This window comes from Alexandromys fortis, unplaced genomic scaffold (assembly GCF_014885135.2).
Source record: "Alexandromys fortis isolate MF-2015 unplaced genomic scaffold, M_Fortis_MF-2015_v1.1 scaffold_103, whole genome shotgun sequence".
Lineage (NCBI taxonomy): Eukaryota > Metazoa > Chordata > Mammalia > Rodentia > Cricetidae > Alexandromys > Alexandromys fortis.
In genome coordinates, this window is record NW_026067978.1 from 567,373 (window position 1) to 583,789 (window position 16,417).

The 16,417-nt window shown below is 50.3% G+C and overlaps 1 protein-coding gene across 6 annotated transcripts in view; it reads right to left on the reverse strand.

Moving 5' to 3' along the window:
- Window positions 1-16,417, reverse strand: part of Jade2 (jade family PHD finger 2) — a 49,053-nt gene that overhangs the window by 23,584 nt on the left and 9,052 nt on the right. For 5 of the 6 annotated variants that reach the window (XM_050157781.1, XM_050157779.1, XM_050157778.1 and 2 more), the window contains exons 2-4: window positions 15,552-15,609; window positions 13,469-13,563; window positions 434-591 (exon numbers count right to left, since the gene is read on the reverse strand). In XM_050157781.1, coding sequence (XP_050013738.1) covers window positions 434-591; window positions 13,469-13,563; window positions 15,552-15,609 — 311 coding nt within the window. Of the gene's footprint in view, window positions 1-433; window positions 592-13,468; window positions 13,564-15,551; window positions 15,614-16,417 lie in introns of all 6 variants that reach the window. The other variant, XM_050157784.1, reaches the window with a different exon arrangement.

A 16,417-nucleotide genomic window follows, 5' to 3' on the forward strand; every position in this document is an offset into this window, starting at 1 on the left:
ATTTGCCTGGCCCGCTCTGCCTGCTGTGCACAATGGCAACGGTCGAACCCTAGCCGTATCTGTAACATCTGCTATGCACCGTTTACCACACCTCCTCCAACCACAAGGAAAGCAGCTTTCACCCTTATTCAGAAGCAAGAAAAAACGAGGCCCAGAAGATTGCATGTCTGGTTCAAGGTCCTACTGAAGGTAAAAGGCAATTTGGACCAAGGTAATCTGGCTTCAGAGGTGACTTCAAGCCCAAAGCCTCAAAGGTAACCCTACCAGTATTTCTGAACCAATGTATATGCTGTTGTTATTTTTATCTCGCAAGAGAATTAACCACTAAGAGAGACAGGCTGAGAAGGAATCCCAGAAACGGTATGTCTCTTACCTAAACCAGCCTCCCCTTCATGCCCTGCCCCGAGGGTCCTATCCTGGCCACCTGGCTCACCTCACCACAGGCTCTGGAATGGCCTCCGCTCCAGCAGGGACCTGCACACCTTTCTCCCATTCTTGTCGCCACGGGTCCGCCAGAATATAGTAGTCGTCTGGGCTGAGCTGGTACGAATCTGGGATCTTCATGGCTGTGATCAAGTCTGTCCGGAAAACCTGGCAGAGGTGAGAGGGTGAAGTCTTCATGCCGCCTCAGAGAGGCCGGTTTCACAGGTTAGGGCAGCGAGCAGATACGGCAGCAGAGAGTGGGGGCAGTGAAACGGCCAGGCGGGTATCGGACCTTGCCACCAAGCCTGGTGACCTGAGTTGATGCCCACATGGGAAAGGAGAGATTCCTGCAAATTATCCTCTGTCTTAAAGAATGGGAACAGACAACAGAGATCTAGACAATAGAGAAATTAAGACATGCCTGGCAGGTCCCTCACCAAAACGCGGTCGCCCCTTCATCCCCAGGTCTGACGGTCTTGACCTGGCCTCCTGGCTCCTGTAGCCAGCCAGACACGGACAGACAGACAGACACACACAGAGACTCCAAGAGTAGAACGGCTACCTGCAAACACAACACACTCCCCGCTACGTGAACGTTCCGGGGCTTGCCTGTGGAGGTTTAAAACTGTGCTACAGACTTGCACCCAGCGGCACAAGCGTATGTATAATATGAGGGACTGGTCCCAGGAAGGAAGACGTGGGCCTTCTAACGAAGAGTAAAGCTGGGGCCTGGCACAGCCCAATGAGAAACTTCCATGAGCTGTGACTTCCAAGTTCTCTCAGAGACACTCTGTGTCCCACCCCAGAGCTCAAGTGCCGCCCTTCACTGGTACGTGGCGGGGAAGAAGACTTTTGTCTTCGGTCATCCTTAAGCCTGTCTGGGAACTGCCACGAAGTCATGTTTTGGGGTTTCTTCTGCCACCAATCTGCTCCCTCACTAGGAAAACTGTTCTCTGCATTGTTCTGTCTGTGGCCTCTCAACTTTACCCGGAGTAACTTCTGAACTCCCTCCCAGCTGGCAACGGCAACGCCTCCTGTTTCTGCACCCCACCCACAAAATGTGGCTACGGAATACAGTGGTACCTCTAGACACCACATGACTTACTCAAGTCCCAACTTTCCCAACGGTCATCACTTGAGAATCACAAGCTAAGGACTAGCTCGAGTCAATGAGAGAAGCCACTTCAAGGGCACTGGAGGCCTAAGCCCCGCCTCCCACCCCAGCCCTTTGGCGAAGTTAACACCCCCTGTTGAAGTGTAAGTCCTGGGGCTCAGTCAGTTCACTTGGCCCTCTGGAAGCTCTTGACAAACCCCTTCAGCTGTGACCCACTGCCTGCCGGGGCCAGTTCACTGGCTGTGTGTGCCTCGCGGAATGGAGGACCATAACCACGGGAAAAGAGCTGAATGGGTTCCTCAATGGACCTAGAAGCTGCATCTCGCAGAATCTAATTAATATCTGCATCTAGCTGGAGAGGGCTCTGACTTCAAAAAAGGTCAAGTTTCCTGAAGACTCTATTTGCCAATATAATTTAATTGTTAGGACTAACACCCTAACATTTAATTAGGGTGCCAGTGTGAAAAAAAAATTAAAACCAGATTAGATTAAATGCTAATTAAACATAATATGAAATGGGTCTAGGATTTCACAGCCCTGATCATTTGCATATCTTATTAGCAAGCAGCAAGAGAGCTAAGACAAGAGTGCAAACCCAGGCGCCGGCACTTTCGGCACTTTCGAGAGGCCTCGGCAGCCTGCTTTACGCTAGTGAGGTTTTCCCCACTGGGGCTTCTGCAGACTGCGTGCTACAACCAGGATCTAGTACAACTGATACAGAGCCCCCTCAAACTCCTCAGACCCTGCAGCTCTGAACCACCCCACCCAGAATCAACCTCTGAAGAGACCGGGTGGTTAGAAACGTCCCGCTGGAACACGGCTGAGGTCCCAGTTGTCAGGAGGCAGAGGCAGAAGGACTGCCTGATTTCCAGAGTGAGGTCCAGGCCGGCCAGATCTACACGGGGAGCCTACCTCAGCATCAACCAACGGGCTGGGGATGTTAGAGAAGATGCACCACGTAAATAAAGGGTGTGGTGGAAGGTGCTTAGAACCCAGCATTGCAGGGTGAGGACAGAGGCAGGTGAGTCCATTCAAGGCTGTCTCCGTCTACAAGGTTCAAGGCCAGCATGGACTACCGGAGACCTTGTCTCAAAAATAAAGCCACCCTGCGGTTGGTTTCCTCATCCTGGCCTCTACCTTAACTCTTCCGGCCCCTGGGACCTTTACTCACGATCAGCCCTGGGACTGCAGGACAGGACCCCTTCCCCGGACCCCCGCCCCGCCCCCAGTCAGCGTCTGACCATTTCCACACACGGGAGCTGTTTGCTCTTCTTGTGTAGTGTTTCTTTCCCTCTCCCCTGTCACACGCTGTCCTGATGTCAGGTGTTCTCAGTGCCTGGTGCCGGGCACAAGGACTTTACAGAGAAGAGAGGCAAACGAGAGAGACCCTCAACCACACGGCCCTGCGTGAGGCTTCTGCGAGTGAAGCTGTGCCCCCCTCCCCCATGCATTCCTTCAGGGCCCGATGTCTTTTGGTCAGTGAGGACCCTGTGCTGCATTTGGAGTGACCAGTGTGCCAGGTCCCATTGGCAGAGAGGCAGCCCTGGCTTCAGACTCTACAGTCCTCGGAGCATGAAGGGAATCTGGGGATCAATTTGGGGTCCTTTAGCACTGTGGGCCAGGTTCTAAGACAACTCTAAGTGTTTTCCCTGTCACTAGCGAAGGGGTGATGGGACACCAGTGGCCCTGTTAGGCAGGACTCAGGAGAACTCCAAGAAATAACCCCGCCTGCATCAGTCACCCCACAATAGGTACAATGACAGTCTAAGAGTTGTGCTTGTGCGCATGTTTCAGCCGGGGATATAACTCAGTAGGTGGAGTGTGCACCTTGTACACCTACAGGCTTGGGGTCAATTCCCAGCACCACTAACACCTGTAAACTAAGCACTTGGGAGTTGGAGGCAGGAAGATTAGAAGTTCAAGGTTGGGCATAAAAGGTAGCCCAGTGAGTAAAAGCACGTTCCCACACGGGCCTGATGACCTACCTTCAATGCACAGGAGAATGAGGTGAGTGTCTCACAGAAGCTATTCTCTGACCTCCACATGCATGGGGTGGCCAGTACGGGCCTGGTGTACACACACCTGCACACACTTATACCCACAACCCACACTTCAAGGTCTTCCTCAGCTACAGTAGGCTGCATGAAAAGCTTCTGGGTTTGGAGACAGATACTTCTCACACGGGTGAAATTGGTTCCAGCTTCCAAAGCCTCCCGCTCTAGCCTCCTAGACTCCTGACTGATGGATGTGCGCTGTCACGCTCAGGAAGCGCTGTTCCTATACTCATCAGTCCTAACGAAGTCTGAGTGGTAGGTGGTGGCACCACACACCACACCTTCCGATCTCCTCAGGATGGAGATGACTGCTCAGTGCCTCTAAATCAGCGTGGAGCCAAATCAGGTGGATTACCAAGGAAGAACATGCAGATCTGATGGAGGCCTTTACCAGGGCCAAGTCCTGCAGTGACTGCCCACAGGAGGGCCTCTGTGGGAATACTGTCCACCTCACAGGCTCCACAGTCACCTAGAGCACACTGGGGATGCCTGTGAAGGATTATCTAATTAGATTTATTCAAGTGGCAGAATTTACCCATGTAAATTCTCGGGGGCCACTATTCAACAGGCTGGGGTCCCAAGTTGATGTGGGATGTCCTTCTGTATATGTGATGCCTTTATTGGTTAATGAATAAAGTTGTTTGGGCCAATGGCTTAGCAGAGCAAAGCCAGTCGGGAAATCCAAACAGAGATCTAGAGAGAAAGGAGGCGGAGTCAGGGAGATGCCATGTAGCTGACAAAGGAGACAGACGCCCCAGAACCTTTAGGCTGTGGTTTACCGGTATCATGTGATATGCAGATGAATAGAAATGGGTTAATTTAAGATTAAAAGTTAGTTAATAAGAAGCCTGAGCTAACAGGCCAAACAGTGTTGTCATTAATAGAGTTTCTGTGTGATTATCTGGGTCTGAGCAGCCAGGAAACAAACGAGCAGTCTCCGCTTACACCAGACTGAATGAGAATTGAAAGTGAGTTAGGTGTAGAGTGGTACACACAGCACTCGGGAGGCTGAGGCAGGTGATCTCTGACTTCGAGGCCGGCCTGGTCTACAGAGCAAGCTCCAGGACAGCCAGGGTTAAATAAGGAAACCGCATCTGGAAAGTGAAAAAAGAAAGTTGAAGGGGCTAAGCAGTAGCATCCGTCTGTCTTTGCTACCTTACTACAGATGCAAGGTGACAGCCACTTCCAGCACCTATGGCCAGGACATCCCCACCACAAATATTCTTTCTCCTTGAAGCTGCTTTATCAGCTTACAGCAACAGGTGTGGTGATTATCAAAGTGACCCAGGCCCTGTGGCTGCACGATTGTTCTTGTCACCCAAGCCCTTTTTAGGTCTGATATCTCCCTTGTCATATTAGGGCCGGCATGCTTCATACCTCCTCCCTCAAACTGGCCCTCCGAGGTTCTGGGAAGCTTTGCTTTGAACCAGTCTGGTTCTTGAGCTTTGTCTATACTGCCAAAGCCTCTGATGTTGGAATCACCTGGTTTTCTGGTAGATCTTCCTTGCCAGATGATGAGCTCAGTGAGGTCTGGCTGGACCAAAAGATGCTGCTCTTCAGTGGTGCCCATAGGGCCTGGCACATGCTAGGTGCTGACTCCAGACGTTTGAAGGGATCAACACCTCGGTTTTAGTTCCAGGCTTCAGTTGAGTACTCAGGGGCCTTCCCAAGTAAGGTGACCCCTGACCACCAATATGGCGGCCTGTTTCCTAACCTACATATTTTCTGTTTGAACCACCAGAGGTTAGGCTTGGAAAAAGCTTAATGATTTTCCTAAAACACCTTTGAATAATTTATGAAAACTAAATATAGAATAAAACAGACACTGATGAACAGAAGTCTTGCTGTGGCAAGAAAGTTGAGGGGCTGGAAAACAAGCAATTTTCTTAGAATATGAATGTTTACTACTTGTCTCTCTTTTGGTTGTCTTTAAAGGTCTGCTGCCTAGCAACCAAGTTCTGCCGAGCTGCCAAGGGACATCAACTATAGCTTCCTGTAACCATACAAAGGATGCTAAAGCCTTCAGACTATCAACCAGCCCAAGGGCCAGGGGTTCAAAGACTACCCTAGAGGGAACCAAACTTAAGTATGTCAACCTGGGGCTTGTGACGTGATCCTGCCGCACAGTTCCTTTCCATGAGACCATAGGTTACTTATTTTCTGTACCTTCTGCCCAGGAAAGGTTGAAAACAGGTTCCCAGGGGTATCTATGCAGTTGGAGTGACTTCCAAAATCCAATAATGACAACGGGCAACTTTCAAAGTACACGGACATCAGGCCAGGAGGCACAATGTGTGTTCTGTCGCTTGAAACATCTCACCCTGGAAACTCACTTCTCTGATTCCTTTCCTTCGGGGCTGGATGGCTGAGGAAGTCCGGTTATTTAAAGACATAATCACAAAGGGGCTGGGGATGTAGCTCAGCGGACAGAGCACTTCCTTAGCACACAGGACGCTTTGGGTTGGATCCCCAGCACTACGTGCCTGTACCCCAGCATTGGAGAGGCAGAGACACAAGCCTAAGTTCAAGACTGCCCTTGGCTATGTAGTTAAGTCTGAGGCCATCCTAGGCTACGTGAGACCATTTCAAAAAACTAAACTAAACTACATACAGAGATTTAATGTCTATCTCATGTGACAAGCCACATAAGACAGGTACCGCGTGTATCCTGTATATCTACTCTTTCTGGTGTCTATTCTGTAGCATCCTCCTCCATATCTCGCAACTTCGAAGGAAATGCTTGTGGAATGGGTAGGTAAATAAGTAAGAAGCAAAACAAAACAACGAAAACCCCCAAGACTTCCCTGAAGTTGGGCTAACTGTGGAAAAGTTCCTATCAGGCAGAGAGCTTTTGTACACATGTAGGGGTGGCGGTGAGAGCTTGGAAATGGGTCCTGAGCACCTCCCCAAAGCCAGCGTAAGTGGGTCTGGCCAGGATCAATTCTCTCTGCTTCTATCCTGTCTGCCCAAGAGCTTTGACATCTGTCCTGAACCTCATTTTATTCATTTTATTTCTTCTGAGATAGGGTCCTATGTAGCCCAGGCTGGCCTCAAACTTTCTTTGCAGCTGAGGATGATCATCAACTGTCCATCCTCTTCCCTCTACCCCTTGGGTCCTGGAATTATGGGTATGTACCAAGTTTATGGGGTGTCAGGAATCAAGCCCGAGGCATGCTAGGTAAGGATTCTGTCAACTGAGTTTTGTTCTCTGAAACTCGTATTTTAAAAGACGAATACACACACACACACATACACTGTGAGCAGGGGCCCATAGAGGCCCGAGAGAGTTAGTTGCTCTGGAACTGGAGTTCCGGGGGGGGGGGGGCGTGAGCCACCCACTGAGTGCAAGGCACCAAACTCAGAAAAGCACCCAGTGCTCCTATTTGCTGAGCCATCTCACCAACCCCAGGAACCTTATTTTAATCAGTTGTTTCCTGAGACGCCTAGCTTGTAGGAAGTGACACTTGTAAAGCTAAGGCACAGTTCACGTGCCAAATGCTCAGCTCTGGTGTCTGCTCCCCAATTTCACAGCTGTGGAGGCTAAGACCCAGGAGTTAACAAACCGTGTGTTTCAGCTCTGTCTTCAACCACACTAGTACGTATTTACCACCCCTGAGCCAGCCAGATACTTCATCTTTTCAGTAATCTTTTCTGGGCTGGACCTGAGACAGTTTCTCAGTCAAGAACAAATTTATACACTGCTTATTAGGCACGTAATCCCAGACAAGGGTTCAGGGAATAGTCGTCACCTCTGCCCAGCTCCAGCTTCAAGCTACCACGGAGCCAAGCTGGTCAGGTGCTCAAAAACATTGGGAAAAAAAAACCCACTCAACATCTCTTTCTCTTATTTTCATGAGGATAACAGCGCTTCCTGCTCTTAAAGAGAATTTATGACACACATTTCGCTCGCAAGACAAGTCCCAGAGGCCGGGAGGCTTTTCCAGCTGGCGGCAAGAGCTCCATTTCTGCCTGTACGAGAAGTGGGTCTGGCCTTAACCGCCACCCCAGAGTGGAGTCTCAGAGAGCAAACGCCTGGCCCTGGAGGAAGCGCACCTGCAGCCGCCCCCACCTGACTGTCTGGAGAACTGGATCTAACAGGGATAAGCAGGGGGCTTCTTTAGGGTTCTCCTGTTTTACTGAAGTGTGTGGGCCACTCTGCATGCGACGGCACGTGACACTGTACTGGTTTTGTTTGTCTGTAGAATCGGGGTCTCAGGACCAGCCTGGCCTCTCACTTCATTATGGAGTAGATGACCTTGATTGAATATCTCATCCTCCTGCCTCCATCTCCTGAAGGTACCACCACGCCCAGGAGATTCAGTGCTGGGCATTAAACCTAGGGCTCAGTGCATACTGTGTGGTCATTCCACTAACTCTACCCCAGTCTGTTTGTCTGGCTGTTTTCAGATAGGGTCTCATGCAGCCCCAGACCAGCTTGGAACTCGTGTATGGTCAAGAATAACTGAATTTCTCGTATGTTTGTGTATGCACTGTGTGTGGAAGGGGTGTGAGTGTGCAGTGGTACTTGTGCGGAGGCCAGAGGACAGCATTTGCACTTGATTTGCTCCTGCTGTGACTCAGGTGGGCAGGTTTGCCTGGCAGCCACTTGAACCTGATGAGCCATTGAACTTCTAAACTTCCTGCCATTGTAACCTGTATGAGGTGCTGGGGGTCAAACTTGGGACCTCACGTATGCCAGGCAGATGCTCTACCAACTGAGCTATATCCCCAGCCCCCACTGCTGTTTTCATACAGACTATCTTATTCCAAACATCTGGACATCATCTCTGCATCTCCAGGATTATTTTCTGGTTTTCACCCAACAAACTTTTACTGTCTTTCTTTCAGGGTAGATCTAATCTTTTATGTTGTTTTGTTTTAAGCAAAGCTGCAGTTCTGGGACGGGGATTCCTCACGTAGCTTTTTAGGACACATCTGGGGAATCCTATTGCCGATGATAGAGATTGTTTTCACTTTCTCAGCCAGACCATGTGTGGACATGAAGCAGGACACGGGGGAGGGGGAAGACCTCTGTAGAATGTGTGAAGTCCCCTCCCCACTCCCATTCTCTCTTCTAGAAACACTCACTTCTCAGCAGAGCCTACAGAGGAGTGGACTGTAGGATCCCAACTTGGACCATTCCAAATGGCCAATTTCTCCTGACATCCATCCATCCCACTCTCTTCTGGAACCTTCCTCTCTGTGATGGTTTGGATGAAAATGGTCCCCACAGGCTTGTCTCGGTCTCTAGTTGGTGGATTGTTTAGGAAGGATTAGGAGGTGTGGCCTTGCTGAAGGGGGCGTGTCACTAGGGGTGGGCTAGGAAGTTTCAAAAGCCCATAGGAGGCCCAGTCTCTCTGCCATGCTTGCAGATCAGAGTGCTTACCTACACTCTAGTGCGGTCTGCCCGCCACCAGGCTTCCCACCACAATGATCATGAACTAACCCTCTGAAACCATAAGGCCCTAATTAAACACTTCCTTTTGTAAATTGCCTAGGTCATAGCGTGTCTTCACAGCGGTAGAAGAGTAACTAAGACACCGTCCCACAGGGGACATGGGTACTGGGAAAAGACATCCCCAGAAAAAGATCCAGGCAGATGCCTCTACAGATGTTGATCTTGAGACTCAGAGAGAAGAGTCACTTGCCAAGGGTTCCAAAGCTCCTCAAGAGGCAAAGCAGCCTGTACTTCCCCCCCAACAGACAAGCCCTGCAGTATCCATATCTAGCCAGGTTTCTCTGGGCCCCTCAGTGCCTGCTCAGCTTTCTCTGCGGCTGGGACTCACTGACTGACTTGTGTAGGTGCTGACTTCCTGAGATACTACTTCACACCTCCAGGGGACATCCCCACTGCTTGGGCTGCCTGAAAGCCACAGGGCATGAGGAAGATACCAACCACAGGTCAGGCCTCCCGGTCTCCCAGAACCATCCTTAGCACTTAGGTAGCCCCTGTTCATTGCAAGCGTGTGCGTGTGTGTGTGTGTGTGTGTGTGTGTGTGTAGGGGGGATTGGGAACAACATGACACTAGCCATGGGGGAATGTGCAGGAAGGCCACTTTACTGGCTCTCAATTAGATGCTGTCCACCACTAAGAAGCTTGCTGGGAGCAAGAAGCCGGTTCAGGGGAATTATCCTGGGGAAAATTTAGGTCCAGCTCTCAGCTTGTTCCCCAGCAGGAAGGTTCTTAACTGCCTACGTACTGGCCTCTGGCTAGGGTAGGTCGTTTGTGTTGGAAAATCAGATGATCTTGGTCTGTAGCTCGTACCTGATTCTACGAAGTCGCTATGCACAAAGGGAGAAGCAGTAAGACGCCAACGTTATCAGGTGTGAGAGCACGAACCAGAACTCCGAGACTCTAGCAGAATTTACACAGTACCAGCTTCTCACACTGGGGTTCCCCTCTCTCCGAATTTAAGGCCCAAGGGACAGACTTCAGCTTTGCGGGCATCCATCCCACAGACAGGTCTAAGAGAAGGCTGAGACCCTGGCCCAGTCCCCACTTTCCCCTTCCATGGCCCAAAGGCAGATTCTAACTCAGCCTGGAACTCCACTTTAGCTTCAGCTTGGGGAGAGGCCTGGGTAAAAAACCCTAAGGGAAAGGGCGCTTCAGCCCTGTCCAGGGTCCTGACTGTTGGTCTGTGCTCTTTGGCCCTGGACCACGCTGGTGTGAAGAGCACCCCCAGGCAAACAAGAAAGCGTATCTGTTTTTTCTAATCCTAGCCCACAGACATCTTACAGCTCACTCCATTTCCACGATTTGTGCGATGCTAAGCACCATGCTTCCTCAAGCTCCCAACTCTACTACTGGACACACAGGAATAAAAAACGGAGGGAACCACAGCTTCCTCAGCTCTGCAGCCACGGGCCATGGGGGTGGGGTGGAGTGGGGGGGTGTTTCCTGTACTTCTCTGCCACAGTGAAGAGTCCTGAGTGTGACCAGCCTGGCAGTTATCTCACAAGGCGCTGGGCAGTTGGGGCTCCCAAGAACCTGTTTTGTTAGGGTGCCTGGAACCTTTGCCTCTTAAGCCAGGCTCACGGGCAAGGCCCTCGCTTCCAGTTCATTCATCAGAGCATGCGAACGTTCTTGCAGCCAAGTCCTAGCTCCTCTCTCCGCCCTCTCACGAGCCAAATCATTTGGAAGCTTTCATTGATGCTTTCTTCTCTGCCCCACCATAACTCAGAATTTATACCGGCCACGGCTCAACCCTCTCACTCAAGAGGACAAGGAAAACCTCTCAGGCTGTTCTCCAGCCTGCTGTGGGAGGAAAGGCTTGGCTGCAGTTCAAGGCAGGGAAGACTCTTCAGCCCTTCTGGGTGGACATCACAGCCACCTGCAGGGGCTCCTGGTCTGGGCCTGGGCTGTGCAGGCCCAGAAAGGGCCTTTTGAGAGGTTCAAGTCTATTTTTGGGTACAAAGCCTCTGGGCTGGAAAATCCAAGAGGCAGGGGAATTTTATGCCCCCATGCAAATTGCTCTTTCTTCTCAGCCTTTGCTGACACCTGTTTCCTCCTAAGGTTGATCCCAGCCAGTGTAGAAAGCACCCCATCCCCCACGAGCTGGGGAGGGGGGCAGGGGACGAGATGGCTCCCGCAGGAGTTTCCCATTTCACGGCAATACATCTCATGCAAATACACAGAACCACAGGGAAGCTGGAGACAGGCAAGATTCTCAGAGGCAACATCCTCAGGTCCCAAAAGTGCATGGTAGTTCCTGTCTCCCAGGAACAGGAGGGCCAAGGAAAGGTGACTACAAAGTTACTCACTCCATGAAGAGGCAGAACCTTCCAAGAGTCCACCCCCCCTTTTTTTTTTGCTTCCCAAACTGTGTTTGGTACACTCTGTCCTCCCAAGTAGCCAGCTAAGAAGAGGGTACAGAAGAGCCAAAGTGTGCTCTTACCCCTCAGCCCCAACATCCAATTCCCTCCTTCACTACAACCCCAGAAACACCTCCCTCTCGCTTCCACCCAACCCAGGTTTGGAAGGTATGAAGGCTGGGGCGATGGCCCAGCAGGTGCTTGCTGCCAAGTCTAAGGGCCTGAACTTGACCCTGGTAACCCAAATGGCAGAAAGATTCAACTCCTTCGAATTGTTCCCTGCCCTCCACATGCATGCTATGACATAGACATGGACTCTTGTGTACCTATGGGTTACATGCATACACTAAACAAATCACTGTAACTTAAAGGGGAGATGAAAAACCACTCTCACAGGGTCCCAATCCCACCTCCCAAGGGAAGGGTCCTAGCGCAGGACATCTTGGAAGGCATTGAGTCTTTTTTTTAAGTACAAAGCTCTGGGGAAGACCAGCTAAGAACATATAGGATGACCACCCCAAATTCACATCCAGGGGCTGGTAAAATCGGACAGCACATGGCCCTAGTAGAGAGCGACAGGAAAAGGGACGTGGCTTGAGAAAAGACATGGTCCTTCACCCCATATCAACTGCAAAGCAGCTGCATGCATAAAGACCAGGTTGGAAACGCAGAGCCCCAAAGTTCTCCCAGCCACTTTATTTATTTGTTATAAATTTATTTATTTTCGAAACAGGGTTTCTCTGTGTTAAGAGCCTTAGCTGCCCTGGAACTAGATTTGCAGATTCACCTGCCTCTGCCTCCAGAGTGCTGGGATTAAAGGAATGTACCACTATGTAGTGGTGAGGCGGGCAGGCCTGCTTTTTGTCCTGCCTGGCTCCGGCACTGCTAGCTTAGCCCCGGAAACAATAACACAGAAACTGTATTCATTTAAACACTGCCTGGCCCATTATATCTAGCCTCTTATTGGCTAACTCTCACATCTTAATTAACCCATTTCTAATAATCTGTGTATCACCACGAGGTGGTGGCTTACCGGGAAAGATCCTAACCTACGTCCGTCTCGGGTCGGAGAATCATGGAGTCTGCCTGTCTCTCTCTGCTTTCTTCCTCCCACAATTCTGCTCTGTCTTCCATGCCTACCTATGTTCTAACCTATCAGGCCAAGCAGTTTTCTTTATTAATTAACCAATGAAAGCAACAGATAGATAGAAGATCCTCCTACATCACCACTATGTCTGGCTGGCTATTGTAGCCATATTTAAACCAAGGGCCTCTTCTCTGCCCAATAGCATTGCCAGTGAAGTCCTCAGAAGGAACAGTAGGGCTCCTGCATGTAATTTTTCATAGGCCACAGGAAGCAAGGTCTTAATGCCAGTTCATGAACCCAAGGACTCCCTCCACAGAAGCCATAAACACCTCTACGGTCAGGACATGAAAGCATTACCCTGGGTCAAAACAAGGAAGGCTTAAAATGTAGGTACACACGAAGTATCGTCAGAAGCATCTGAGGGTTCTGAACACTTCTACCTTTCTGTCCAGCACCAGCAAACCTTGTCACCCTCGGTTCTGTATCGAAGCACCCAAAAATCCCTTTACTCTTTAATCTGCTGCCACCAGCTCTAAATTACAAGCTGTAAGTAAGCTACTTTCTTCCTCAGCAGCCAGTGGAATCTTTTTTAAACTATGATGCCTGATGTGGTGGCACACACCTTTAGCACTCGGGAGGCAGAGGTATGCGGACCCCTGTGAGTGTGAGGCCAGCCTGGTCTACAGAGCATATTCCAGGTCAGCCTGGTCTACACAGAGAGACCCTGTATCATCAGATTATATCACTATCCTGTTATGAACATTCAAAGGCTTCTCTCAGGTCAAGAGGAACAGCTTAGATAAACTGTCCCCCAATCATTCCATTCTGCCACGCTGGTCATCTCTGACCCTCTGCCAAGAACACGTGGCCTTCATATATCTGCTCAGCCTGCTCTCTCACTCCTGACAGGTGTCTGGTCTAGTCACCTCCCCGGCTCAGCTTCACCCTTCCCAGAACCTTACCACCACCACTACCTACCTCGGAGGGCTTCTTTTCGTTCTGCCGGGGCCAGCCCGACTTGGTACTGCTGGGCAGTTTGGAACATCTTGATGCTGATGTGGATGTCACGTGACCTGCAGATAGACCACAGGCCATGAAGGGTCCTGGAGAGTCAGAATCAGCACCCAACCACATCAGAGGATGGCAAGTCTCGAGAAGAGCCCCAGCTTGAAAGGTCAGGAGGTGGGAAGCACTGTCCCTGTTCTGGGCCCCAGCCTTTTCACAGACCAATGAAACTAACTATAAAGCCCCCTTCACTCACCACTGAAAAGGGGCTGAAGAAATCAAAGGCAGTTATCAGCTGGTTTTGTGGCTCCAAGAAAAGTCCCTGGACCTCTGAGGCTCTGCTTCCTACTTGGTCAAGGAATGCCTTGTCTCTCGTCTGCCCCAGGTTAGGTGTACCAAGGTATTTCTGCAGGTCCCAGTAAGATACAGAGGCCGGGTACGGCATGTGAAAGTAGCAATCTAGGCAGACCCAAGTGGCACTGGTCACCATAGACAAATGATTTGATCCCTGTAAGCCTGGAAGGGGTGAATAGGTGATGGTAAAGTGTTAACTACCACGGTGACAGGAGCCAGAATCACCTAGGAGGCAGGTAAGCCTCCAGCAGACCTGTGAGGGACTGGTTACCTTCTGGCCAAGAGCCCAGAACTATTTGACTATTCTGCGTTAAAGAGAGAAGACCCACACTAAAGAGATCACACACCCCAGGCTTGGGTCCTGAACTGTATAAAAAGGAGAAAGCAAGTTGAACCTCAGCACTCATCTCTCTCTCTTCTCAACTGCAGAAACAACTTGTGACCCGGCGCTCGGAGCCTTTGTCACCCCGCTGTGATGGACTGGACCCTGAACTGTGAGCCAGAATAAACCCTTCCTTAAGCTGCTTTGTCAGGGATTTTATCCCAGCAACAGGAAACGACACCAAGACAGGCTGGCCTCGAACTCATGCTTCTTCTTCAGCCTCCTCAGTGTGGAGGTTAGCTAGCTATCTGTTCGCTCTTTTGTAACATGAGTGATGATTTAGGAGACCCTCAAAGGTCCGTGTGTCAAACACTTAGTCCTCTGGCTAAGGTGAGAGGCAGTGTGACTTTTTAGAGCCTGGAACCTCACAGGGATTGCCACTGAAGACAATCACTCAGGCATGGTGAGCTAAGTAAACCTTTCCTTTCATAGGCTAATAATTTCACATATTTCATGACAGTAACAAGAAGCTGATTAACGAGATACGGAAGGAAGGGTCCTCGAAAGGCTGATTGAAGGATACTGTTATCTATAGCCTTAGAATGGTTCCAAGGGATTCCTCAGTTGGCCACGACTGTAGGGTCCGAGGCTTTTGCTAGACTACAGGGCAATGGCCTCAACAAGAAGGGTCAGGAAGACCCAAGGCTTTTTCTACTTTTGTTTTAGACAGTCTCACTAAGGAACCCTTTTCTCCACTTCTGGACATACAACCGACACACCCAGCCCTTATCTAACCTACCTCTGAGAATCTACTGCCAAGATTCCATGAAGGATGTGCTTCTTCATTAATTTCTTCAGCCAACATTTATAAAACACCTACTATGTGCCATAGTAAACACGATAGGAATCCTCTGATCAGAGTTTGCCACTGGTTACGAAGTTACTTGTTCTATTTTAATAATTAACTAACTATAATAAAGGGCTACAAAGTGTCTGTTTTGGAGAGACTCCTAAAAGGGTCCCCACTCAAGAGAAAGCCAAAGAATTAATTTTTTTCTCCTCTATCAGGCAACAGCAAATATCCTGAGGATCAGAGTTGGTCTATTCTGATCAGAAGGAAGGCGTACCTAGAGGGTGGGGTCCCCAAAGGGGATCTTGAGGCTCTGGTAAGGGCAGCGACTGGCTATCTCAGGGGCAGAGGAACCTGACTTGAATTGGTCTCACCCATGTGACAGCCCTGGGCTGAACTGAATGGAGGGCCAGCCTCCTCCTACCAAGTCTTTGGGCCTGCCAGTATTCCTTATAGGCTGTCCCTCTAGAGCCTTAGGTGGGAGGGCCTTACTATCAGTGGTATCGGAGCCCCAAGAGGGAGGGCCTTACTGTCAGTGGTATCGGAGTTCTCACTGCTGATGGAGTATTTTCGCCTCTTCTCTTCCATCTGCAACAAAAGGCAAGAAGGGTCATTACCTTCACAGACACCCGGGGAAATCCTCAATCTTTCTGGAAAACACCCCATCAGCTGCATCCTCGACCCACACGTCCACGCAGAGAAGGATAAGGGCACGCCTCTCTTCCAGCCTCATCCTTCCCCAACCCACTCACAGGGCCAGCATTTGTTAAAGGTTCTCACAAGAAGTCTGTCCAGTGGACAGGACTGCAGAGAGACCAGCAGGCATAAACCGAAAGGTGACAATGACCACTCAAGTCCCGGTTCCCAGTCAATGAAATGAGCAGACCAGGAACTATCACCTACTGCAGGGACCTCCTGAGCATCCCTAGAGGGAGGAGGGAGAAGAGGGAATAGGGATGATTCTGCCAGGACCATGCTCTCAAGGTAAGGCACAAACCATGATATAGTGGCTACTGGGCTGTGGAAACCGGGTAGCAGGTCCTTTCTCAGATAAAATGTAATCCTACTTTATCTCAGCTGCACCATCTAACTTCTCAGACACTAAGGGTGGCTCCCTCACATGACCCTCAGAACCTCATCCACGGGGCCGAGCGCGGGACAGCTGATGTAAGAGCCCCTTTTACAGATGATGCTTGCCTCATCCCACTCCTGTCTGGATAGAGATGAGCACAGAACCCCAGAGTCTGAGGCCTGATCCCCAAGGCTACCCTGAGCTCCTTTTGTGCAAAGAATCAGCTTCAACCTGGAAAGCTGTGCCTATCCATTTCTTCCCCAGGTCTTGCAAAAGTCTGAATGGTGGAGCCCGCTTGGTTAATACCAAGTTGCGTCAAGGGAC